The 24173-nt window shown below is 41.3% G+C and overlaps 1 protein-coding gene across 4 annotated transcripts in view; it reads right to left on the bottom strand.

The window, feature by feature from the left end:
* Positions 1 to 24173, bottom strand: part of LOC117561357 (homeodomain-interacting protein kinase 3-like) — a 51082-nt gene that overhangs the window by 5210 nt on the left and 21699 nt on the right. For 2 of the 4 annotated variants that reach the window (XM_034238657.1, XM_034238656.1), the window contains exons 6-17: positions 15442 to 15561; positions 14808 to 14894; positions 14289 to 14473; positions 13985 to 14150; positions 13554 to 13677; positions 13298 to 13392; positions 13009 to 13166; positions 11045 to 11188; positions 9444 to 9797; positions 8513 to 8674; positions 8160 to 8434; positions 1391 to 1536 (exon numbers count right to left, since the gene is read on the bottom strand). In XM_034238657.1, the coding sequence (XP_034094548.1) occupies positions 1391 to 1536; positions 8160 to 8434; positions 8513 to 8674; positions 9444 to 9797; positions 11045 to 11188; positions 13009 to 13166; positions 13298 to 13392; positions 13554 to 13677; positions 13985 to 14150; positions 14289 to 14473; positions 14808 to 14894; positions 15442 to 15561 (2016 nt within the window). The remainder of the gene's footprint in view (positions 1 to 1390; positions 1537 to 8159; positions 8435 to 8512; positions 8675 to 9443; positions 9798 to 11044; positions 11189 to 13008; positions 13167 to 13297; positions 13393 to 13553; positions 13678 to 13984; positions 14151 to 14288; positions 14474 to 14807; positions 14895 to 15441; positions 15562 to 24173) is intronic. The other 2 variants (XM_034238658.1, XM_034238659.1) reach the window with 2 other exon arrangements.

Genomic DNA, 24173 nt, shown 5'->3' with positions numbered 1-24173 from the left:
AGTTATAACACTTATTCTAACGTTCACTAGCCAATTTGATGGATAGATGGCTACCGTCAGCTAGATAGCTACTGTTCGCTAGCTAAATAGCACAATGACAAGTTAATTGAGTTCAGTCTCTTGATTAACTTGTTTTTATAAATGTGAACACTGTGGACCTTTGTCTGGCAGTGAGTTATTATAAACTGTCCACATGAGTTGTAGTATGCAGTCTGACCTGCTGCTGTGATTTACAACGTATTGTAGTTCTTCATATCATAGCCAGTTACACCCAAAGGCACTAGAGTTATTAAAAATGTCCTCATTAGATTTTGGGCCATCATCATATGACATCCCACCAGCCACTTATGGCGCATTTCCACTGCAGCGCGTAGCACGGTTTAAGCGTTCCGTTTCAAACCCGGCCCGTTTTTTGTTGCGTTTCCACTAGGGGTAGTTCCGGCTAACGAATTGTTTCACAGTTTTTCTGGCTCTCCAAAATCCAGGTTCTTTCTGGGCCAACAACCGGGCTGAGTATGCTAAACTAGAGAGAATCGCTGGCAAGGGGGCTACAACTACAACAAAATGAACATATTTGACCGTGATTTAATTGTAATACACGTTTCTAAATGATGCCGAAGTAACAACATACTGATACCGGTTAGTAAAAACCATGAATTAATGCTTTGACAAGTCTGCAGACAGACGGCAGGCGAAAAACCTTTTTAAAATGCGTGTTTTCTGAATGGAGATCAGATCGACCAGGCTAAGCTAACGTTGTATATGCTTAAAGACATAAATAAACCAGCGACTGTATTCGCCATGATACAGGAAGTCTGTGGTTTGTACTTGTTTAACTTTTGTCTAGTTTCTGAACAGATATCAGGAGCTGTGAGCTCTGAGGGCTAACAGCTAACGGCTGATGTTGGTGTTGTATTTCTCATTGAAGATGACGTCACGGCTCCGCCTACACTGCGTTACTAGTTACTGCCCCAGTTCCTAAACTGTAATGGAAACGCAGCATAAAGTGAGCCTGGCCTACCAAGGCCTAACTATACCGTACTAAGCCGTGCGAGGCCCTGCAATGGAAATGCGCCATTACAGAGGATGGATGTGGTACTGTAAAACCACACATACATACGGAACTGACATATGTGTTTGAACCAGAAGTTGGAAAAGGGGCGGGACTACATAAGGTAAATATCAACACCATTAGTGCTCTCAAGCAGTGAGCTGCTCTAAATAATCAAATGTTACTTATAAACAGCTTTGAAACGGGACTCTGAAATTACAGAAGGGTCCAGCTTCTGCCGCTCGGAGTGACTATTTACGAAGGCAACCTAAATAGATGTCCGGCTGCAGCATAATCCCCCATTATGTAAATGCAGACAAAGGATAGAAGTGAACTGACCTGTCCAAAGCCCAGAGGGTGCTGCTGCTGGTGCCCACTCATGTTTTGCTGCCGGGAAAGGAGGGGGGCGGATGGGAGGAGGGTGTAGGAGGAGGGAGTGCTCTGTCCTATGAGGCTGCAGCGCCCTTTGGAGCGGGACCAGGATTCTGAGGACGGAACAGAGAGAAGACGGAAGTGAGTAAGGCGAGTATACTTATACAAAAAAAAAGGGGGCAGGTTTAGTCCACATGGCCTGCAAGTTGAAAGAAAAACTAAAACAAACACAAGCATGCACAAGAGAGAGAAAGTAGTTAGATGATTGTGTTCAATATAGATCATTTGAATGGTTTTATTTCAAAGTACAGAGGGACATTTTTTATTTGAAAAATGTTGCTAAATAATCAATCCCCCAATACTGTGCATAATGTGTAAACAAAAAAAATCCAATAAGTTATTTATTCTAAATGATGCAGCCCTATTAGCATACATTACAATAACTGATCAAGATGCCTCTCAAGCTACATTAATAATATAAACATGAAATTGTTAAATCAACATTGCATTTGTGATAATGAGTTGTAGTTGCTTTAAATATAGTACATATTTGAGGATTGTGTCCTCAGAGTAGCTTTTCAAGGCAGACAAATGCCGAACAGACTAGCATAGATGTGAGCGGCCCTCCCAAAAATCTCAGCTACCCTAAAGTAATTAGCACGGGAGAAATACAATTATGAATTTGAAAATGTGTTCTCCTGAGTGCTGATGGAGGACAATAAATGTAGCAGCACCAATCTGCAGCTAAATTGAACATTTCTGAGGGGGCTGTGCAATGCAGGGCAAAAAGATTATCACACAGAATTTGCATTCCAGAAAAAAGCAGGCAAAACTAAAGGGACAGCAAAATGTGGAGATTAGTCAATCAAGCTAATCTTCACATAATGCTCTCACACGGCAGCAACTGCATCCAAAATATTTTGTAACCGAAAAAAACCCTGTTCCTTTTAAATCATAGGATCACTGGAGATGCTAAGAATTAGCAGTTGAATTCTTAACATCTGCCAAACAATACGTTAGCTTTACTGATGGACAATAACATCTCCATCACTCTTGCTTAAAGGTCCCATGTCATGGCCATTTCCATATCATAATTCCATTGTTGAGGTCTACTAGAATAGATTTATACTGTGCAATTTTCCAAACTCACATTGGTTTCGCATACAGCATCTCTGTGTAGTATGTGTATTCAGCAGTATTCACTCTCTCCACTAAACGGCTCGTTGCAGCTCTTGCCGGAAAAAATCTGCCACTTCCTTACAGAGCCCCTCCTCCAAACACACACGAACGCGCACATGACCAATGAGGGCACGAGATAAGTTTGTGCACAGATGGAAGGCTGACAGGCAGGTAGGCCATCCAGTTATTTTAGCCGAGCCGGCTCAGATAATTGGTCGTGCTTTTTACAGCGCTACGGCTTCCACAGATGCCATTTTTTTTATGGATTTTTTGTCAAAGCACTTCAGATATTCATTGCTATCGGGATGTTAAGAGCATTCCATGGAATATAACAAAAAGTGTATCTCGAGCCGGTTTCTCAAACTTACCTACCCCACCTTTAAGGATTCATCCATATTCAAACTTTAGGTATAATATGACAGTTTATATAAGGTGGTGTGATCAGAAGTTAAGGCAAGGGCACAGTGTTTTCCCTATATACAAATAGCGTGCCGCTGCTGAAATATGCTCGCCGCTGCTAGGGGGCGCCAGCCAGGTACCAAAAAATAAATAAATGTAATTTTTCTTTATTTTTATAAATAATGATATATATATATTTTTTTATAAATAATAATAAGTGCCGACCCTTTTTGATTGTTTGTTATGTGGATTTGTAGTATTTGTGTTACTGTATGTTGAAAAAGGTGTATTTTGCTAAATCTTGAGACATTGCCACTGTATGTAATAGGCAGGCCATCGGGAGGACCGGGAGGTTTCCCGATGGCCTGGCCTGTTAAGTGGCCTGCTGGTCTGGCGATTTTTTAAAAATTATGTATTGTGAACGCAACGCTGCGCGAATGTGGGTTTGGCTCACACAGGGTGACTGTCTGTCTACATCAGGGGTCTTCAACTAAAATTCAACGAGGTCCAGTTAGAGAAAATCTCCCCATGCAAAGGTCCGGAACATCAAAATGTCTAAGTTGCTTCATGAATTAGTGTGATATATATTGAAGTAGCCTGTAGCTTTATCAACGTCTGCATGTAATCAACAACCGACTGCCAATCAAATAAAGAAAGTACAATTCAAAAACAACAATATTTATTGTCAATTTACACATCATAACAATTGAACAGTTTTAAAGTTTATCTTTCTTTCCTTCTTATATTGCAGTCCTTCACTCACTTTTTTTTTAATTCAGTGCGAGAATTGAGCTGGAGCTTGTCCTGCCAGGAGTTTGTAAATCTGGGCTGAAATGGTGTCAGGGCCATTCTCACACACATGCAGGTGCTCATTGGTTTCAGTGATGCAAACACAGGTATGGTGAAAAAAGAGAGAACTATTCGAAGCAGAAAAAAACAGTGTAATATACCATCTGACAAAGGCCTGTGCTATAATGCTTCAATTAACTGCTGTTCTTTATAATATACTCAGATCAATAGAAGACAGAGATGTTAAGTTATAAATCAAGGGCTTTTATTATTATTTACAGCAGGGGTGGGGAACCTTTTTCCTTTCAATTTTTACAACATCCTCCGAGGGTCGTACAAATTATTGAACTCAACCTCTGCTTAAAAAAACTAAAATCACAGCCCATTCATTTGGCCTTTCTTTCATGCTGTGCAAAGAAAAAGCAACCTCTTAATCCAGATATCTCACCATGACTCACGCATGCATGCACGTGCACGGTGTGGCATGACCACCAAAACAGAAAGATATGGACACAAGATGTGTGCAAATGTGTTTAGTATCCTATCCATGTGAACATGATTTAAGTGGGGGGGACCTAACCTCCTCTAGGGGGGTCCGGGGGCTAGCTCCCCCGGGAAGATTTTTTTTTAAATATTGAAGTTAAAAGCATCAATCTAGTACACTTTGAGAGCAACATTAAGAGATCTATGGATACATCTCTCAACACCCATATGAAACAGAACTGTAAGCATATTTTTCTTTTTGGATATTTTACAAATCACCCCCTTTTAAACTCTATTCTTGTTATTTTTAACAACTTTTTTGTTACTGTATTTTATACCTGTTTTTCATTTAGTCTCATTAATAACTATATTGATCATATCAAGGTGTGCCTTAACCTCACTGAGCTGAGGTTATTTGAGCCTCTCAGGAGAGAGCTCTCTTCCACCTGGTTGTAGAAAAGCTCTTTAAATTCGTTAGCATAGCTAGCTAACCAGATGCTAATAACAACAGATCGCCACTGTGCTTACAACTAAAGACAGCCACGCAAACACTGCGGCATGTGTCCGGCTCCTTATGGGTATTGCAATATGTTAAGGGCTGGAGCGGCGTTCCGGTGCTCAGCACTCCTTTCAGACAAGACATATACCACGTAAAGACACGTTACGCTCGTGTTGTGTTCAAGGAACCTGTCCATGGCCAGGAAAAACACTTACTCGCTTGTTTAATTATTTTTGCGGTCTAGATTTCTTCTTCTTTTTTGAAGTGAGAAGTTGTCCGTCAGTCGGACTGACTCCCTCCCCCCCACCCCCAAAACGAAAACTCTTCGGTTCTCCACGAATTACGCAAGTCACCCAAATCAGCGTTAAAAAAGCGGGAGGCGCCGAAAAATCCCCTATTAATGTATTGATTATAGCTCCGGGTCCGTATAGGTCGGCGTCTGGGTCCGGATCCGGACCGCGGTCCGCCTGTTGCCGACCCCTGGTCTACATTATGTGGCCTGCCGACATGGCCACTTCCATACCGATCTCTGTGTGGTTACTTGTATTTTTGTTGTTAGCATCTGATGCTAGCTAGCTGCTCTAAAAGACATAAGGAGCTGTTTCAACAACAAGGTGGAGGGAGAGTCCTCTGCTATCAGACTGAGAGAGATAAACAGCTCAGGTGAGGTTAGGGACTCTCTGAGTGTTTAGATAGTTAATTTTAGTCCAAGTTATCTCAGTGGGTCTCAAACGTAGGCACACCTTTATAATTATTAGGATAAATAAAAACAGGTTTGAAATCATTCCAATGTCTACTATAGGACAGTAAACCAAAAATATCGTTTAAAGTTGGAGAGATACAAAAATATGCATAAATAAATAAATGTTAAGGTAAAATAAGATATAAATGAACAACAAAAATAAAATAAGTTCCATTTATTTGTTATTGGCTACGGTAGGTTATTGGTTATGTTCAGATACTTATTTGATTATTAAAATGGAAACCGATCTTTTTCATATGGGTGTTTTAGAGTTGTACCCCCTAGATCAGGTCTCTAGTAATGTGTGCTCAAAGTGCACCAGATTGAAGCATTTTACTTTAAAATGTTCAAACAAATCTTCCCGGGGGGGCATACCCCCGGACCCCCCTATAGGATGTGACATCCACCACCCCAATTAAAACATGTTCATACAATACTGATTACATTTGAAGCCATTTTGACATATATTACCTATGTCAATAAGTTTCTGTTTTTGTAGTGTATTTGTCTTTTGTATAGATTTTTCATTTAATCTTTATATATAAAATCTCGCCTAGGGCAGCAAATTGTCTAGAACCGGCCCTGGTACTAGGCCTCAAGAGCCTTTCTTGTGCTGGCAGACTCATAGAAACAAATCGGCGGAGCACTTCGCACGCACTAAAAAATTCCACGCGCTCCGCGCTCACATTATGCTGGGTCCACGTGCCTTAGCACCGCTGCTATGACTCCATCCTAGGGGAAACACTGAGGGCAACAATAATTTTAGCTAATTCATTTATTTAAAAAGTACATTTTCAAGCATTAGACTTTATACATACTTATTATAATGTCCTTTTTTTTATACTTAAAACTGAATTTAAAGAAGACATACTAAGCTAATTTTCCGGTTCATATTTGCACTTTTGTCCCCCTGTGAAATATCTCCATGCTTTAATGTTCAAAAGCTCTTTATTTTTCTTATACTGCCTGTGCTGCAGCACCTCTTTTCACCCTCTGTCTGAAACCAGAGACCAGTCTGCTCTGTTTGGTTAGCTGGCTGGCTCTGATGTGATTGGTCAACTGCTTAGATACGTGTCGGGATTGGGAATGTTCGCCCCTTCAAGTACAATATGTTTGAGTCCTAGCTGATAAAAGCTTGAGTGTTACGGAGTGACATCACCATGTATGTTGGAGAGAAACTCCCTCTGGAGGGAACACAGGGATTTTAGCCTTTGCAGACCAATTACATGTACAAGAACCCTTTATAAACGTGTAGACATATTTTGAATTTTTTTTTATGGCCAGTCTATGAACCAATTAAATATGCAGAACTGAGGACAGTTTTAAAACTTCACTTCTGTGCGTTCTGTAACCTTCAGTTTGTCTGATATAAGATCTCACTCAAGCTTCCTTCTTCTCCAGTACACTGCTCATTGGATTTCTATAACAGCCATAAATACAATGGTTTCTGGAGAATGATGGCTAAGCTTATTGGACAACATGTCCCCCCCCCCCTACAGGAAACCCTCCCCGCCCAGCATCTTCAGTGACAGGCTGCTTCACCCGCGGTGTCTCACGGAGAGATACCCCACAAATACAGACTGCTACAATTTTGTGCATTGTTCTGTGAAAAACATACATTTTTATAATATCTCAACACCTTTATATGTTCACTAAGCTTAGAAATGCTGCTACTTACCAGGGTGACTGTCAATTCTGCTGCTATTAAATAATCCTCAAACATGTCTTCTACTGCTGAATAGAGAATATTCCCATTCAACACAGTATCATAGATTTAGACAAAATATCATAAACAAAGAAAAAGGAACAGAGATTTTTGGCACTCAGAAATGTCCCGATGGGAGCAAAGCTGACTCTGATCTGTATCAGTTTTAAATTCACTTCACCGTTTATTAAGGAAAACGACATCTTGGGAAATTAAAAAGGTGAAACTGATGTCAGATCAGTGCCTTAGGGAACCAGCAGAGAAATAGCCCTGACGCAACACCAAATGAAATGCATCCATCTTTCCCTCCACTCCGAGGAGCCAACAGGAAATGTGTCTCTTTAAAATAAACGTCCTCTCTTCTTCTACTGTGTACAATTCTGCATCACTGATTTAGTAAAAGCATGCAGGTGTTGTCAGAAGGAAGGGGTTTGTTTGAAATACTGAAGCTGGAAGAAGATCCCAAATGATTTAACACAAAGCTGTAAATCCTAATGAGCCCAGCTGATGAGAATCCTTTCTTAGCATAAAACTACTACTTTGATGGAGGGAAAGTCCTATAAAGGGCATCTCAGGCAATGTTAGCACGGCCTGCTCTGGATGCATTTTTGAGGTTTTGGTAACGTGGCCAGTTCTCTGTTGGTGTCTCTTGATCACCTGTTAAAGCCTCTATGACCCACTAGGGGGCGGTATGCCCCCACTGCTTCCATATGACCTGTGGAGCAGACACCACCAAAGCACAGGTGACAGCAGGCATGATGAGGACACATTTTTGTTATGGGTGTTAGTAGTACACAGAAAAACATTTCAATGAGAGTATTTCTCTTAGCTTAGAAAGAAAAACGAGTTTAACAATAGAAAACACACCTACATGTATATCATCATAAGAAGTCATTCAGTCCATAATTACAAAGAGGAATATTTGTTTCCTGTTTCTGACCTGTTCTCTGAGTGCGCTCCTCTGTCCTGTGACTGTTGTTGTTCTGCACTCTCATTGGGGGAACCACCATGGTCCTGACGCCGCGGGGGCTCCTGCCCTGCACTGCAGGGGAAGGCAGTGGTGCGACCATAGCAGCCAAAGATGGGCGGTTGTTGTGGTTACTGTTGTCTAGGTAACGGTAGGGACTGTTGCCACGTGGGGATGTCAAGGTGTCTGACGTGGGGGAGCCCTCCACCGTGTCGCAGCCGCTCTCATGGCCGTCATCCTCGGACATGCTGAACACAGAGGAGAAGTCATGTTAACGAGACTGGAAATAAAGAGTGTGTTTGGAGAACAATATGAGGACACACTACCTGTTGGGTCTCTTGCAGGGGGAGATGGAGGGGCTGGATTGCAGGGAGTTGGAGGCGAAGGAGCTGGTGCTGAGGCTGCTGTCGGGGCTGCTGAGGGAACACACTCTCTCCATAGACACACTGGTGTTTCTGCATGCCTCACACACACACTCCTCTTTGCACCTACGGAGAACAACACATTGGTTCGAGTTATTTAGGCTCAGTAAAGTACAATTAATATAAACAAACATTCAGCTACTGAGATCTATAGATATTATAACTTTTGACGAGGGCTGTAAAAAAGATTTGTTTTCCCTTTGAAGCCTTTTTTTTTAGTTTCTCCGAATTAAGTTTTGGATGTCTGCCGTCATATTCTATGAGACCAACCCAAAAAAAATCCTGAATGTGAATAAAGCGATTTAGATACATTTTTCTATTAAATCATATTGAATGAATATACCTGTCATCTTTATTAACTTAAATACATGTAGGCAGTAGGGAAATCGCCTAAAGGCATCAAATATGATGAAATAATAATTGCACCCTTGGGCCTATATCAAAATTGTGCCAAAACAGAAAAGGCAATACTTTAAAATAAAAACATTTCACATTTAAGCATTCTCTCTTTTTAATGCAAAAGCTTTGCCACAAACTAGCCTCGTGCAGCCTGATAAATGTGAATGTTCAACCTGATCTAGGAAAAATCAACCCTAAAAGATTGTTTCTATTGTAGCAATATAATTGTAGTTTATGGTGCAGTTAGAGCGCTGCTAGATTGTCCTAGCAATACAGGTATGTGCTTCCCTTTTTGTACAACAAGCAGAAGTGTGATTTATTTTCACATCTGAACTTTAACGCTCTACAGTCGTTATCACACGGATCACATGTTGGAAGATTAAGATCACTGGTTGATTTTGTTTATCCCATGTCCATTGCATGTAATGTTACTCACCCCCTCAGACGGCACCTCCGAGGCTCTTCGTCCTCCTCTTCCTCCCCGTCAGTCAGGTCACTGCGGATGCTGATCACACTGGCAGCAGGGCTCGGTGTGTCCCCCATCAGAACGGCCACGTGGCGCTGCGGTTGATTGGACCGGTCCTGCGGGCAGTTCCCAATCGGCGCCGCCTCTTTGAAGCAGCTCACTTCCTCCTCTGCACCATTTTCATCTGCGTTAGGGACTACGGGTTGCACCGGCGGCAGCTCCCTCTGAGGCTGCTCTCGGGGGACCACTGCATGTCCAACAACACTGGCCATATTGGGGGTCCGACATACTGATGTATGGATGTTTCTGGGGTGGGACAGGTTCCTTTAAAACAGAACAGTTGATGTATTAGATCAGTGGTTCTCAAATGGGGGTACGCGGACCCCTAGGGGTACGTTGGAGTACTGCAGGGGGTACGTGAGATTTATTTTATGTTAATGAAAAAAACAAAACATAATTAATGCATTTAAACAAACTACTATTAGTAGGTTAACTACTTTATTCAAAAGTTTACAGTAACTCTGGATAATAAAATGGGAAATGTAAACGGGGTGCTCTCTTTTCCTCTCCCTCTCCTGACAGCCTGTCAGTCTCGTGCAGCTCGCTGAACCTGTAATAAGTGACCCGACAGTAAAGAATACATATATTTATAACTAGTTTAGCTAGTTCCAGAGTAGATAAACTAGCTAAGTGTGTTAGGTCGAACTCTTAGTGTATTTTGCTCCACTCACCGGTCCGTCACAGCGGGGGAGCTGTGATCATACAGAGCTGCGTGTTCTCCGTCAGCAGCAGCTGATCTGATCTCTTGCTCGCGTCCGGTTAGACTTCACTCACCTTTATATCCAAATCTATCAGATCTAGCTAGTTCTAGTTAATTATATGACTGCCTGCTTATCAAAGGACACCTAAACAATAAGCGTTGCTTGGCAACGGCCGCAAAGTATAGCGCAGCATTATGCATAATGTTTTTATGAGGGGTCAAAATCCCATGCTCATAAAATGCTCATACTTTTTTCTCTTCATTCCCCACGCCCAAAAATAAATAAATATACCAATTTTAGGAAAAGTAAGAAAGTTTGAGCAGTGTGGGTTTTATATGAACAGAGTTACACATATTTCAAAACGCGAAGTGTAATAACTGCAGTGGCCTTCCTGTCAGAATGACAAAGATCCTCAGTGAAGCTCAAGCCCATGTTTCTCACTAAATTGTACAACTTATTAAAAAGATCAGTTCAATGCAACTAATGTCGTCTTAGGGTTATTGCATGATGTTAAAATTGGTTTGCATGAATTTAGTGATGGATTGTAAACATTTGAAATGTAGCATTTAAGTGTTTCTCAGTTACAATGTTGTTGTTTTAATAAAATCAGACACTGATGGTGCAGCGCTGTACTGTACCTCTTTATATCGGCATTTTGTCCCTAACAAATAGTTTTTGCGCTGATCAGGGGGTACTTGGCTGAATATTTTTTTCAAAGGGGGTACATGATTGAAAAAAGTTTGAGAACCACTGGTTTAGACATCCATAAAACATTAAAGCAGATTCATTTCCACAAGGAGCACATCTCACCTGTTGTGACTATGTCTGTTCCTCTTATTGGCTTGCTGCGGCCACACAACGTGAGCTATGCCAATGTTGATTGGCTGATGGGCAGAGAGTGCTTGCATCTGATTAGTCAGGAGAGGCTGTTGCATCACTGAAGTGTAATGGCTGCTGTGGGGAAAAAAATGTTATGTTAAAAAAAAGGTACCAAAAAAGTGCAAGAGGAAGATAACGCAGCCCTAGACTTTGGCTAAAAATAAGCAACAGTAATAGAAAATATACTGTGCTTTGATGAAAGCAAATAGAACCGTCTCAATTTATAACAAGTATTCGAAATAAAATAAAAACCCAGTTTTTTATGAAATGTCTCTCCTGGTTAAGCATTAGAGCTGTGCATCTTCACTGTTCTCACGATTCCATTACGATTATCCTGTCAACGATTCGGTCAGAAATCAATAACATAAATGACTTGACATTCAATTACAAGCTAAAAATAAATCAAGCTCTAGCCTCCCTATATCTGTGTGTGAAATTGTTCCATCCTCAAAAACAAAAAACTAATACTTCTGCAGTCTAGCTGCAGCTTCTACGGCCTTCTGTTAAAGAAGGACACTGAATGTCCTGAATGTGGCATCACACACAGGACTTGAGTCTGAACACAGCAGACAACAGGAGTATTTACAACAGCATATAAAACTAAAATAGTGCATGTGGGTGCACACTTACATCCTCTGTCTTACTGTTGTATAAATCCCATGAATGTATGAGATTAAGTTAGCTTCATTATATCTTGATCAGAGATCAACATTTGTTTAAGTGAGTAATAAAGTTTCTATCAGGTCACGATCAGCCTGTCTTTTATTATTTTCAGGGAGGGGGCGGGGTTTGGAGGAACGGAGAGGAGACGGTGATCGCGGAAGCTTTTTCCTCTTTCCTTCACAAACTTTACACACGTATTTATCGTCTGAAAATAGCAAGCGGACATTCATACTCTGCAATCCAAGACTTGATTAAATCCACCAAAAACGCGAGTATAAAAAAAACAAAAAAAAAACATAATTCCATGTGTGTGTCTGAGCCGCAGCTGTGTCGCTGTCACTTCTGTTCCTTGACCTCTGCGTCACTGACCGATTTAATTTTCATGTGACAAAAAAAAAACGTTATTGTCCAGCCGCGGCCGGAAAATCAAGAAGCAACGTTATTAGACTATAATTGATTATGTTCTGTCACTGCATCGATGCAGAATCGCCCACGTAGAAACGATTAATTTCAACACCCCTATTAAGCATATTGAAAGAATGTTGTTTGTGCTTTTTCAGTGTTGTTTTGCCTTCACACTGCAACAGTGATGGTTTGTTTACACCGACGCAAAGAGAGTTCCCCCCCCGTTGTGATTAGCAATAAAGTCAGTATGATGATGATCGCCCAACTCGCGTGACACTGTCTCGCAGAGCCAATCAGCAGCGAGAGTGACGCTGTCATCCCCGACGTGGTGATGTTGTTGAACTAGGAAACAAAGCATTGGTCTTTGGGTCTGGGCAACGGCACACAGAGCTCACAGTTCCCCATGTATGAACAGAAAGTGTGTTTGTTCAAAAATGTATGTGTACAAACCACAGATTGTCTATGATGACATTGCAAATAAAGTTGCTACTTTATTAATGTCTATATGACGTTATTTTGAGTGTAAAACTTGCACAATAACGGGCGGAATCTTCGCTTCTCAACCGGTGTGAGCACACCATAACAGTTGGACAGTGTGTTACTATGGTAACATGAAGTGTCATGTGGACGTCAACGGTAATTTCTTGTATTTTTTTAGACATTTAAAAGAAAGTCAATAGTAGTTTGTCTCGGAAAGCCAATTGTAACTTGTTTTTTTAGTGCATGCATACAAACTGAATTCAACCCAAAATGTTGATGCGTGGAAGTTTCACAACCTGGAATTTCCCATATTACAAGTTTGTCTGACTCCGAACGGGATGACTCACCCCCAGTCACTGATTCTCTGTGGGCCGGCTGCGGTGTCGTTGGTTAGGGAGGACTGGGGAGGAGGTGGAGGGGGGTGAGAGGGCGGAGGTCCCACTGTAGTCATCTGCTGCCAGGCTGCTGGGATGAGCAGCTGCTGACCCCGGCTAGACCAAGCCTGCTGCAGGAAGAAGAGGAGAATCAGAGACCTTACATACCATCTGTTGATCCCATGATCTGTTTGAACTCCCCCACAGCAAGGCCTGATGTCAGGGGTCAGATGTTAAATCCATGTTTAGGTCGATGTCTTACCTGAGCAATTACACCAGGTCTCACTGGTAAGGGCTGTATGGGAGGGGCCTGGGTAACCATGGGAACAGAGTACCCTGCCGGTTGGTTGAGGTTACCTTGTAAAAAGAAAATAAACAAGAAGAAGCATAAAACAAACAAAAAAGGCTGTGCATAACAATTAAGAACACTTTAAATGCAATCTTTAAGATAACAAACATTAAATGACTACAAATAAATGTTTTATGTTATCATTGTAATGAGTGTGCAGTGTGCATACCTTGCATGGGGGGAGGACAAAGAAGGAGGGCAGGTGGGAAGGAGTCTGTGCATGCAAACTGACCATTCCCAGTCGTTAGAGCTATCCCAGGATGCAACACTGAGGGAGCCGACTGGTTCATAGGCTGCATTAGAAAGGAGTAGCAGATGGTGAGTCAAATATAACGTAGAAAGGGAAAATATGAACAAAGATGTATACAGGGAAAGAAGGTAAGCTATCATTCTTGAGTAGCAGAACAACTAAGAACATTTCTAAGATGATATGTTGTCACACTTTTGACCTTAAAGAGGGTGATATTAGGTCATCGGTGAATGGGCAAGATCTAGGCAAAATTCAATACAGTAAGTAAAACATGCCCAAGTCTAACTAGAGAGAAAAAGTTCTAGTAGCTAACGCACACACAGTATTTGTGTCCATCTGCAGTATCTCACCTGAGTGTGCACTGGTATGTTGCTGTAGCCTAGAGGGAGGCCAGAGGAGGCTGCTGTGGCAACAGGGGGTCTTGAAAAATGAATGGTGTTTTGATTCAGAACATCGAAAACGGAGTTGTTGGGCCGAGCGTGGCACATGTCCATGATGCGGAAAGATGACTGCACGCTGGAGAGAAGGAGAGGAGGCAAATTACATAAATGGAAATAAAACTTCAGCCAACATTGCAGGGAAAAAAATACAAAGCAGACATAAGCGTGTAGGAAAGACAACACATATTGTGTCGATGTCAAATTGCAGCCTTACTGGTTGCTGTGTGGGTAGTCCAGCAGGTGAGTCATGGTGAGGAAGGGGTGATTGAGGACGCTGGCGGGAACAGTCCTGTCCTCAGCGTTGATCAGCAGCATGCTCTTCAGCAGGGACACAAACTCCCTCCTGTCAGCCTTCTCTGCCTGCATGTCCCCGGTGTCAGGACTCAGCACCAAGTTCACCTGAGGGGAGGAAGCACAGGGAGAGAAACACACTTCATGTGAGAAACATGCAGGGCAACAGGTGTTATTATTGGAGTTGTGCAGGAATGAGTTTTATCAATTCCAGTTTCGTAGTCTAGAAGTCAATAGTTTTTAAACACAGTAGTCAACCCAAAATAGGTCGGCTACTCATGAATGTCGAAAGCTATGGTGCGTGTTAACAACTGACTAAATAATTCGATGGTGATGTGCAGCCACACGAACTAACGTAGCCTAATGTTAGCTTTTTACTTACTAAACTGAAAAGTGTACCCTGCCTTATGTTTTGTGTAGGATGATTTGAATTTGGACTCACGTGTGCGATGTCTTCCAGACAGCTGAAGATATACTTTCTGGCCTCTTTGGATTTAAGTCCCGTCTCTTTCTCATGCTCTTCTGTTGTCTGGAGCAGGAATTCAAATGATTTTATTAGGAGAAAGTTAAAAAATATAAGTACAATCATAACATACAATGGAGATATGTAAAATAAGCTGATAAGCTTTGATTAGGAGCTGAGACACTTAACAGAAAACATTTAAAATATATAATACTAACATCTAGAACTGGAGAGAGTTCATGTATTATAGAGAAACATAAAAATCTAAATGAAACGTGTAAATGTGTGTGGTCAGAGTGTCAGGCAGTTGGGTTTTTGCTGGGAAGTGCTTGGAAAGATAAACATTAGGCTCAAATGTATTATACATGTATTTAGAGTGAGCTCAGCAGGTAGTCTAAACACGATTTCACATTTCCTGGAGCTTTCCTCAGGGCCTGCTGGCTCTGTCTTGTTTTGAAAAGCTTATGGATCCATTTCCTGTTGCAAATGTACTGCCACTTTGTATTGTATGTCCCTTGCTGCATGGACTTTCCCGTGCATTTCTAATGATGTCCATTCTCACATAACCTGCATGTTCTGTCTGTTTGTGTTTGTGCTTGTTGTGTGCAAGTACTTTGAGTCTCCAGGAGGCGTAGGGAGAGTTGGACTCTTTGGAGAAGAAGCGCGAGGTCTTTGTCCCCTTGTTGAGCAGATGCTCGGCAGGCAGGCCCTGAGTCTGAGAGATGTATCGGATCTGAAGAAAGTGAAAAAATAAAAATTGAAAGTCAACACATGAGTAATAGATTTGAGGGTCGGAATGTTCATGCTGCAGGGATGTTATATGAATGTTAAAGAAGTTATAAGACCATCAAGACATTAAAAAAACTAAACGGAAATTAAATCTCATAGAAAAGTAATTACACAGAACAATATGTTACAACCTTTGGGATTCAGAAAATATATTCTCCCATAGACTCCCAAGAACCAGTGGGAAAACGACAGCACATTCGAACTTGCAAAAACAAAACTGCTGTTTTCCAATCTGTTTTTCTACCAAATGCTAGCTTTGCTTTGCCTAAGAGCAGTTCTGGTCTGCAATGAGGGCCACAGCTCCCTCCTAACAAAACCAGGAGCCACAGCTACCTCTTTACACACCAAGGTAAGGTACAGAACAAGCCCCTGAGACTGATAAACACCCAATGCGGTTCAACCTCAGACCAGCTGTCATGGCTTTTAATAAAATGTCCATGCGATGACACAAAGCAAGTCCTTTATTACCCAACAGTGGAAAAAATCTATGTTACGTTGCATCACCTAATTATATTTATTTTTGATCCAGGCAGGAATCATAAAAGAATAAATAATCAACATTCACTTAATCTATTCAAAAATCGACATAAAGCGCTATCGGTATATCTGGGCATTAACAATAATAGCTCTTGATTGAAAGGCCATGGGTATGTTAAACCCAGGTTAATATAAAAAACAAATTATTAGGCGAGTATCATCCAAAATAAACAATAATAATCCTATTAAAGAAAAAATGGCTCTCATAGGAGCAATCCTTTTTTTTAGCGCTAGTCAGAGTAAACTAAAACATTTTATTAATAACACATGCCTATGTGAAACAATTGGAAACAAACCAAAGGTCAAAGCTAAACGTAATTGACATTTGGCTTAAACGATGAACAATAATTTGTATCTATTTATTGTCAGAGTTAAAAGCATACCAGATTTATAAATATACAACAAAATAGAAATGATGGGGGGGTTAAATTGACATCAGCGAGAGAAAAGCAAAAGAAAGAAAGAGGCAGTGGAAAGATATTAAACAAAATTACATTATGACTACTTAAATAAGGTGTTTAATTTGAATGAAAATTCTATAATTTTACCGAAAATAAAGCCTTAATGTCATCTAATGTACTCTAACTAGGGTTGCAAAGGGGCGGAACATTTCCGGTAAATTTCCGGAAAGTTAAGCTGGGGAATTTTGGAAATATTCGATGCAAAATTTAACAAAAAACTTTTTTTTAACAGAACAAGTTTTAATTATTTCATTGAACAATTATTTGTTTCATTGAAGAACGAAAACAGGAATGTTGAGTTAAATATTACTCATCCCCCCCAACCCCACAAAAATGCACCCCCATCCAAAAATCCCCACAAAGTCCCATTCAAAATGTTAAATGAAAAGAGCCCTTCTCCCTCCAAAAAGTCCCATTAAACATGCACATCTTCCTTCAAGCAAGAGCCCATTGACTGAAAGGGTTTAGCCAAAATGCTAAACCCTTTCAGTCAATGGGCTCTTCCTGGGCTTCTTCAACATCCAACTCTGAGTCTTCCTCTTCAGTGTCACTGTCCAGCCTTGTTGAGGATGGCTCTGTGTCAGGCTCAAAGAGCCTTAGGTTTGCCCGGATGCCAACCAGTTTTCCACTCTCACATTTGTGAGCCTGTTGCGAACCTTTGCGTGGTGTCAATAGCCATGCAGTAAGCAGTGTGCTATGGCATGGATATTCAATTGTACTTGAATGACATCTGTTTGTTTTAGTCAAGATTATGCTAAAATATACTTTCCCCAACTATATTTAAGTTCCCTATGAAGAGCCAACCTTCAATTTAGAAAATTCCCAGTTTATTCCCATGGAAAGTTTCCATCTTTGAAAATTCCCGGAATTTTGTAACCCTAACTCTAACCATAAACAAATTTCCACTTCAAGTGAGAAAGTTTTAGCGTGGATCTCATTTAGGGGGACGGAGCTAATGCCTGGTCAGAATTCTACCGGAGATAAAGTTAAATTCTGCTGTGATAAAACGCCATCCTGTTCTAAACCACATCAAAGATGATTTCTGAAACAGTATGGAGCTCAAATGCTTTTTCTCTTGCGGGTTTATCACAAAGTGAGTTCCTTTTTTAAAATTTCGTGCTTTTTAAACACAGCCGTGGGATTTTGTGACAACCATACGTTATTATTGCAATATACAACTACACAAAAATTATTATTTAATTTTTAATTTACTATATCAGTACTTTGTAGGTTTATATGTACGTAATCTGCGCGACTTGCGCGTCCACATCTCCACGTGCAGTGCTGCATAAACATGGCTGAGTCAGCGATAACTTTCGAGGGGTGGAGGTATGCCCATTACTTTGAGTTCGTCCGAAGAATAGACAGGAATATGACGGTGAGGTGCAAACTGTGTCCAGGCCAGAAGCTGTTATCCACTGCTGGAAACACCACGTCAAACCTCAACAAGCACCTGCAAAGAACACATGCTAAGGTGAAGCTACCGCACATGCTATTTGTTGTTTGTTTATATCACGTAGTCTGTTCTTCTTCTCTGTCTTCCGGTTGTTGCCTGTTTTGAATGACAAATACACACTACCGCCGCCTGCTGGTAAGGAAAGTTATTGCCACTCACGCATGCGCAGTTCGTACGTGCTCGGCGAGTAAAGTAACGAGTTACTTTATGTAGATAGTAACGAAGTAGTGTAACATATTACTTTAAAAAAAGTAATATGTTACATTTTTTTAGTAACGACCCCATCTCTGGAGTTGGCGTTCTCTACTCTGATTTACATGAAGAACAACAGGAGGTCACGGCTCTCTGTTGAACAGGACTTGCGAGTGGCCCTCTCCTCAGTGCCACAAAGGATTAAAAAATTCTGCGCGCCCCGACAGGCACATGTTAGGCACTAATTTGTAAGTCGGCAAAATATTTACAATAGCACATGTTTCAATGCTGATTGCTGAAATGTTACATTTATAATTTGTAGTTCAGGACCATGGACAATGCAGCTTCCTTGCATTGACAGTTTTCTGTGCTGAATTTCTGCTGAGTTTCCTTTGCTTCATTTTTAATTGTGTGACCTGTCTGGTTTAAATGAGTGTGTTGCTGCTTTGATGAAGCCTAATTTGATAACGTTTCAAATTAATTTCTGAAATATTTCGTTAATAAATATTTCATGAGTAATATAGTTGTCTTTGTCACATTTTATTTGGCATTAGTAAATAATTATGCACATTTACAGATATTTTACATGATATGAGTGATAACACGTGTTATAAGGGCTATTTTGCACAATAGGTGTGCCTTGAGATTTGTACTTGTCCTTTGGGCACAAAAAGGGAACCACTGCTCTACAGTACAGGTTAGCTCTGAGTGTTAGCGAGTGCAAAGACGAGATTACGTCCAAAACACGTCAGGCATTGTTTCTGATAGAAATTTTCTGTGGGTCCGCTGCCGATTTGACGTCAGATCGGCAGAAAATCTGTATCCGCTCGTTGTACCCCTGTTTTTAAAAGATTTGGGTACGGAAGAAAAGAGAGAGGGTTTTATTTTCTGACGCTGCGTGAGTTCCCCGACGCACCAGGGACATCACAAAGTGCATTTTGCATGATAGGTCCCCTTTAATGTATATTTTCTTGTGTCTGACGCGTTGTGAGAATGAACGTGCATATATATTTACTTGTGTGCGCGAGCGTGACACGCATTGCAGACAGCAAGTTAACCGCAAGTTTACCTTGAATTTTTGCTGAGGTTTAAGGCATTGGCTACAGACAAACAGTGCCATTTCTCCCACTAGTTCAAGCCATCATACTGTGTGTATGTATTGAATGTGTGTGTGTGTATACAAGTGCTTGGACCAGAGGGGGGTCCCCAAATAAGGTAGATTAATCCAATCTAACTTTATTTATATAGCACTTTAAAACCTCCAGACCAAAGTGCTGTACAGAGAGATACATAAAATATAAAATCACACAGCTCAGCTCACAAAACATTAAATTAATTCATTAATTTAAAATAAAAGATACAAACACAAAACAAACGTAACAATTTCAACAAAAAAAACAAAAACATAAAAAACGATTAAGAAGGTCCACAGCAACGACAGACAACATGAAACACCCTTTAATTTACTGCAACGACATGTCGGGAAACCCCCTCAAGGGGGCCTCATGCATAGCGTGCCGAAACTGATTCTTAATTTCAGTTTTGTTGCTCCGCTCCGGGGGGGGGGGGGGGGACGGACGGACTTTACTGGCATTGATCCGGACCATTGACTTTTTATAAAATTCACAAGTGGACCTTTAACAAAAAAGTTTGAGTACCCCTGCTATAAAACAAAGTTCAAGCATACATTAAGCACAAAACAATAAATAAGGGCACTTTGAGCGTCAGCTATTTGATCCTATCTTATCTTCTACTTTACAACTGCATTTTGTACACTGTCCCTGCCTGCACCATGTCCAATGTTGTCTCTGTTGACAACCCACTAGGCGATTAAACTGATCTTGTATCTTGCTTATTTCTCCTCTTAGGAAAGCGGGCACGGGATGACAGCTTCCTTGACACCATCATGGCGATGGAGTACCGCCGTGCCATGGTCAGCAAGGAGAATGAAGACCTGCGTGCCAAGGAGATGCACGACGAACGGCTGCTGCATTCACACAAGGCCCAGGAATCGGACGACCAGCTGCTCATGGTGATGCCGCGCCATGCTGACTCGGCAGCGTGCCAGGCTGCGCGCCAGGTGGAGCAACAAAATACCTTTCAGGCTGGGCTTCTGGCAGTGCTAAGTGAGCTGATTAAATCCAACAGGACTTCAATTAAAAAAGAAAATAAAAACTTGTTGATAAACTGTACAATGACTTGTTGGGAGGTGTGTGGCGCAGTGGATGAGTGCGTTGGTGTTCAGATCAGGGGAGCACAGGTTCAAACCCCACTGCAGTCAGCATGTCGTTGTGTCCCTGGGCAAGAGACTTCACCCCAAATTGCCTACACCTGGGACAGTTAATTCTGTATTATTGTGATTATATATATGCCACTGCAGGGCTCGACATTAAGGACTGCCCGATGGCCCGGGGCCATCTAGTATTTAGCTCGGGCAATGAAGCCTCACCTGCTGGTTGCCCGATCGGGCAATCTATTATGCCAGTATCATGCAGCACGCGGATCCAGTAATGAGTGACCCGACAGTAAAACTAAACCTATCTATAACTAGTGTAGGTAGTTTGAGAGGTCATTAAAATAGCTACGTGTGATATTCTAACCTGAAGTGTGTGTTTTGTCCGCTCACCGCTGCATGTGATCATGCAGAGCTGCGTGTCGACTCGTCAGCAGCAGCTGATCTCTCTCTCCCGTCAGATTAGACTTCACTCGCGTTTATGTCCATATCGATCAGATCCAGCTAGTTCTAGCTAATGATATGACTACCTGCTTATTAAAAGACACCTAAACAATAAGTGTCGCTATGCAACCGGGTGAGGCCACAAAGTATAGCGCATGCATTTGTTTACATGCCCACCGGAACCCCGAGGCATTACCAACAGATCAACGCACAATCAACCCATACAGGACATCTCTTTCTCCACATTAAGTGTTAGACATTATAATTGACTATTCTTGTCTGTCACATACTCTTCTTGTCTGTCACATAAGTGGCGCAACTGAAGCGGTATTGCGCTAAAGGGAAATTATTTTGACCGGACATTTTGACCGAAGAGATTTAGATTTGCCGGCTAACGGGAACTCTGACGTCGCCATTTTGTGTGCTTCGCGGATGCGCTCGGCTCCTCTCGACTGCTGCTCGGTCAGCTTCCGGATGAGGAGGCATTCGTTCGACCAACTTACAGTAGATAACATTACAAACATTTTTAACAGGGGCCATACTAGTGTAAATAATGTTTGTTTTGGCAGTTATAACTGAATGTAATGTTTTCTACTTTTTTACATCTGGGAAGGCATTTGCCTTCATCAGATGGAAAGTGTCTTGACCAACAACTTAAGTATTTCTTATAGCTATGCAGGGCATGCAAGCGAGCAAACACAAACAAGAACAAACAAACAAGTGAAATTAAGAATAAAATTGAACAATATAATATTGTGGTGGTTCATCTTATAATTCAGTCTAGAGAATGCACCAGACAGCATCTAAGACCTGCAAACATCTAAATGTTCTAGGGGGACGGAGGCCCCCCAAACCCTTCGTGCCATTTCGTCCACGGGCATTTTTCAGGGCAATCTCCATTGTGCTCAGGGCCATCTGTAAATTAGCTTAGACGGCCCACGGGGCCATCTCCCAACATCCTTAATGTCATGCACTGCACTGTTATTAATACTGACACTTCACTTTGCACTAAGGTGTGTCTGCTGCTGAGCCTACCTATTATTGTTATTATATATACACTCTTATTATATTGTTTTGATACTACTGACACTTTATTTTATATTGAAAATGTTAACTTCTGTTTACATTAAAACTTTTAACTTGTATTTACATGCATATGACACACCTGGGACAGCGAGATGCCGTTATTGATATTGTCTGGAGTGTGCAATAAAAGAGAACCTACATGGCGATTAAACAGATCCTGTATCTTGCTTATTTCTCCTCTGACACTTTATCTTTACTTGACCTGTGTAGCATCCTATACATCACATGTAAGTGATTATTCTGATACCGTCATGTTTCATCGGTTATAAACTGGCGAAGCTTTATTTATTGTGTTCCAGCCCAAATATGTGGCTTTGAAAAAGATAATTTCATTGTATTTCAAAATGGCATCCATCAACATAAGCACTACCAGTGTTGTGAGTTCAATATTTTTAATTAATTATAGTAAGGGAACATCTTAGGAGTTAGTGTAGTGAGTTTCAGAGCAGTGTAATAATGATTTGACCTAAAAAAACGTTTTTATGAATGTCCTCTGAGGAGGACATGGGGATTTGCTAACTTTTTATTTCCCCCATTTTACACGACACAAATGGAGGCCACTATGGGCCAAAACTAACACGTAGGTTTCTGTAGGGTTCATGGCAGACGGATGCAGTGGGAAAACATACATCAAGTGCCGATTGTGGCCAAAAGAATGATGCTCGTATCTACAAGCTATAGAAATGCAAAACGGCGTCAGTTTAGACGTAATTCTGTCCTCCTGCTTACCGCATCATTTATGAGAAAACATTTCATAACATTAACACAACATATTCGAGGTGGTTTTCAATAACATATCCGTATTTATTTATTTCTCCAAGTTATGTTTTTGTGTGCACTGAGGAGTCGCAAACAGGCGTTTGTTTAATCATTTTAAGATTGGCTTTAATCAATTTGTGAAAATTAATTCTTCATATATGATAATTATTTATGGTATTATTTCCACATATTTCTCTCCATTCTTTCAACGGTGTCGCAGTTTCTCGTCTCTCCCGTTTTTGTGCTTAGTGCGTACGCATGGGTTAGAGTTTGCGTGGAGGACCGCACGTTTTCCCGTCAAGTTAGTATTTTATAAATCGCAAACATTGCGTAGAAACTGGCGTAAGGCATTTTTTGAGCGTATATCCCTTTATAAATGAGGCCCCTGGTGTCTTTTGATCTTAGTACATTCTGTATTGTTGCAAAGACTGGCAGGTGATCATTTGTGTAATTTGAGTGATCCCCTCTCCTGCAGGGGGGCGTGGTCAGCTGCAGCTCACAGAATCAGCCCCCTGCAAAAACAGGGCTGGAGAGCAGCAAATGGAGCGAAATGAGGCATGGCTAAAATGCATGATCTGTTTGGTATTTTGAAAACAGAAACGTATAAATATACCTTATATAGGTATGGCCCTAAAATATATCATTTAAATATAGCATGATAGGCGTCCTTTAATGTTCAAAAACGTCTTTATTTTTCTCATACTGCCTGTACTTCAGCACCTCTGTTCACCCTCTGTCTGAAACCAGAGCCCAGTCGGTTCCCAAGAAATATTTTAGTTTGCCCGCCTCGTCTTGATATCCTTTACAAAATTCCATGGAAATTCAGTGATCCGCTTTACAGCCGGTGTGTGTGTTTGTGTGTGTATGAGAGCACGCACACATGTCTACGGCCCAGAACAAACACACTGACCGGCCAGAACCTGCTGATGGTGCACCGATCACTCTTGTGTGTGTGTGTGAACTTGTCTACCATCAGGCTTATGCTTATAAATACATTTTGCTGTGTAGAGTGGAACTGCAGTGAGCCTTGGCATAGCACAGCATACTTTTGGGGGCTCAATATTCACCGGTGTGTGTGTGTGTGTGTGTGTGTGTGTGTGTGTGTGTGTGTGTGTGTGTGTGTGTGTGTGTGTGTGTGTGTGTGTGTGTACGCAGTGATACAACAGAGCTGTCAGTGCTCAGTGAAGCTTTATCAGCCACTATCTCTAATACCCCTTTTCCACTGAGTTCCAGTTGGGGGTAGTTTGGTTCGCAGTTGGTCCACCTACCAGAGCCAGAGAAGAGCCACGTCGTGATGTCACTGTTTACATCGCAGTGTGAATATCTCTCTGGAGCTGTGCACGTTATTATTAAACTTACACAGTTAGATTGATTTGCAAGAACGACTT

The sequence above is a fragment of the Gymnodraco acuticeps genome, unplaced genomic scaffold (genome assembly GCF_902827175.1).
Source record: "Gymnodraco acuticeps unplaced genomic scaffold, fGymAcu1.1, whole genome shotgun sequence".
Lineage (NCBI taxonomy): Eukaryota > Metazoa > Chordata > Actinopteri > Perciformes > Bathydraconidae > Gymnodraco > Gymnodraco acuticeps.
Note: the sequence above shows the minus strand (reverse complement) of the source record. Positions and strands in the feature narration are given on the sequence as shown.